The 3,082-nt window shown below is 46.5% G+C and overlaps 1 protein-coding gene across 1 annotated transcript; it reads left to right on the forward strand.

Moving 5' to 3' along the window:
* The first annotated feature begins 273 nt into the window (after nt 1-273).
* Nucleotides 274-3,069, forward strand: tdrd3 (tudor domain containing 3). The gene is given in 6 exon segments (XM_024006457.2): nt 274-1,142; nt 2,253-2,331; nt 2,333-2,411; nt 2,414-2,565; nt 2,568-2,679; nt 2,682-3,069. Coding segments are annotated over 6 exon segments (1,389 nt in total). The 3' UTR covers nt 2,780-3,069.
* The last annotated feature ends 13 nt before the right edge of the window (nt 3,070-3,082 follow it).

Genomic DNA, 3,082 nt, shown 5'->3' on the forward strand with positions numbered 1-3,082 from the left:
GGCGGGTATAGGCAGGTCGGCCACCAGACAGACAGAACCGGGCACTAGGCCTGTCTATTAGTATAGGCAGGTCAGCTACCAGGCAGACAGAACTGGGCACTGGGTCTATCTATCAGTATAGGCAGGTCAGACACCAGACAGACAGAACCGGGCACTGGGTCTATCTATCAGTATAGGCAGGTCAGCTACCAGACAGACAGAACCGAGCACTAGGCCTGTCTATCAGCAAACAAAAACGACATTTTGTGTTTACAATTTGTTTGAAATGTTTTAATGTGTGTGTGTCTTTTTCTCTGGGTTTCTCCTCCAGAGCCAAAGAGCCAGTCCTCTCAGAGGCATCACGATGGTAAGATGACGTTCCCCCCTAACGACCACCACCAGTCCCAGGACAGGTACCCCCAACGCAGCGACAGCCAGTCCCAGGGCAGGTACCCCCAACGCAGCGACAGCCGCAACGACAGGTCAGACAGTAGGAACGACAGACCACGGAAGGAGAGAAACGAGAGGAACGACAGATCAGACTTCAGGAACGACAGGAACGACAGACCACCTCGCTTCCAGAGGGACAGTGACAAGGATTTCCCTAAACCTGGCCACGACCCCTCCATCGCCACATCCACCCCTTCCCCAGCCCCAGCTCCAGCAGGGGGCCAGCAGGGCCAGGAGAGAGCCCAGGACAGAGGCCAGGAAAGGGGCCAGACACAGGAGAAAGCCCCTCCTGGAGGTGGAGGAGGGCCAGAGAGGTGGAGAGAGGCCCAGAATGAGAGACAAGCAGCCAGGGAGGCCAGAGGACAGACGTCGGTGTTCTGCCCTGCTACGTACCCCGCCCCTGGCCAGCGGAATAGAGAACCTAGAGACGGAACCCAGGGGGATCTTTCTGGTTCTGGAACCTTCCAGCAGGGAATCAGAGTAGGTTCRAGTTCTGGTTCCGGAGGGTTCCAGAACCAAAGTCGGAGAGAGCAGCACTCGGTACCTGATCTGTCGTTTAATAAGAGAGGAGGAGGAGGAGGAGGAGGGATGAAGCAGGACAACGGGCCTGCACCAGCTGCCTCTAAACCAGGCCAGCACCAGACAGAGTCCAGTTCTAACTGTGGATCAGAACCAAAAGGGGTCCAGAGATCTGACAGCAGAGCAGAAAACAGGTCCGGATTCTGGATTAAACTTGATTATGAATGTCGTCTCATCAAATCACATGTTATTGGTCACATACACATGGTTAGCAGATGTTAATGTGAGTGTAGTGAAATGCTTGTGCTTCTAGTTCCGACCGTGCAGTAATATCTCACAATTTCACAACAAATACCTAATACACACAAATCTAAGTAAAGGAATGGAATTAAGAATATATAAATATATGGATGAGTAATGTCAGAGCAGCATAGACTAAGATACAGTAGTATAGAATACAGTACTGTATATACATATGAGATGAGTAATGTCAGAGCAGCATATACTAAGATACTGTAGATAGTAAAGAATATAGTATATATATATGAGATGAGTAATATAGGTTATGTAAACATTATATAAAGTGGCATTGTTTAAAGTGGCTAGTGATACATTTAGTTACATAAAGATGGCAAGATGCAGTAGATGGTATAGAATACAGTATTTTCATATGAGATGAGTAATATAGGTTATGTAAACATTATTTAAAGTGGCATTGTTTAAAGTGGCTAGTGATACATTTAGTTACATAAAGATGGCAAGATGCAGTAGATGGTATAGAATACAGTATATTCATTATGAGATGAGTAATATAGGTTATGTAAACATTATTTAAAGTGGCATTGTTTAAAGTGGCTAGTGATACATTTAGTTACATAAAGAATGGCAAGATGCAGTAGATGGTATAGAATACAGTATATACAATATGAGATGAGTAATATAGGTTATGTAAACATTATTTAAAGTGGCATTGTTTAAAGTGGCTAGTGATACATTTAGTTACATAAAGATGGCAAGATGCAGTAGAATGGTATAGAAGTACAGTATATACATATGAGATGAGTAATGTAGGTTTCATGTTAAAAGTTATTTAAAGTGGCGTGGTTTGTACAGATACTTGATTAGCCTGACTTATGAATGTCATCTCATTGTCAATGTCATCCGTGTTTATGATACAATGTGTTGAGGGTTGACTGTTTTCTCATGTGTATGCAATGCTTTTTCATTCTTTGTACGGTGATGCCAATGAAGAAGAAAAAAATGGCATTCTGGGATGTGCAGTAAAGTTTGTGTTGTCGTTGTAGAGCCGAGCCCAACAGCAGGCGGAGAGGAGGGGGGAAGTCCCACAGGGAACGGCCCAACTCGGACAACTTTGACCGTTACGCGGGACAACGGACCGCCCAACTCTTCTACGTCGTGGGCGGGGCAAGAGAAGGACTGTAGCGCCGGGACGCAGGACTGGGGGTGTCCCGTGGTGAGTCTCGTCCAGTGAAAGGCCAAGTGGGCAGCGGCCCCAGGCTCGGGGCCACACTCCAAAACGGTGACTCGTCAACGGAACACCGGACAGGGCCAATCAAACAACAGAACTACTCCACTGGTCCCCGCCCCCAGGGAGAGGGAGGAGCCACACAAACAGGAACAGCACTAACCCCGCCCATAACAACTCCAACACCGCCCCTAAGAAGAGAACAGGGCAGGTCAAAGGGCAGAGGTCAGACAGGGGCAGGTTGGGTCCATGGAGCCTGCAGTGTCTCAAGGCCTGGGGACCTTGAAACCAGGAGACCAGGTTCTGGCTCTCTACTGGGAAGACAACAAGGTACAACTATATTAACACTGGAGTCATGGTTAGATAGATGGGAGGATTACAAGGTACAATTATATTAACACTGGAGTCATGGTTAGATAGATGGGAGGATTACAAGGTACAACTATATTAACACTGGAGTCATGGTTAGATAGTAATGGGAGGAATTACAAGGTACAACTATATTAACACTGGAGTCATGGTTAGATAGATGGGGGAGGATTACAAGGTACAACTATATTAACACTGGAGTCCTGGTTAGATTAGATGGGGAGGATTACAAGGTACAACTATATTAACACTGGAGTCATGGTTAGAATAGACGGGAGG

Source organism: Salvelinus sp. IW2-2015, linkage group LG17 (genome assembly GCF_002910315.2).
Source record: "Salvelinus sp. IW2-2015 linkage group LG17, ASM291031v2, whole genome shotgun sequence".
NCBI classification, from domain to species: Eukaryota; Metazoa; Chordata; class Actinopteri; order Salmoniformes; family Salmonidae; genus Salvelinus; species Salvelinus sp. IW2-2015.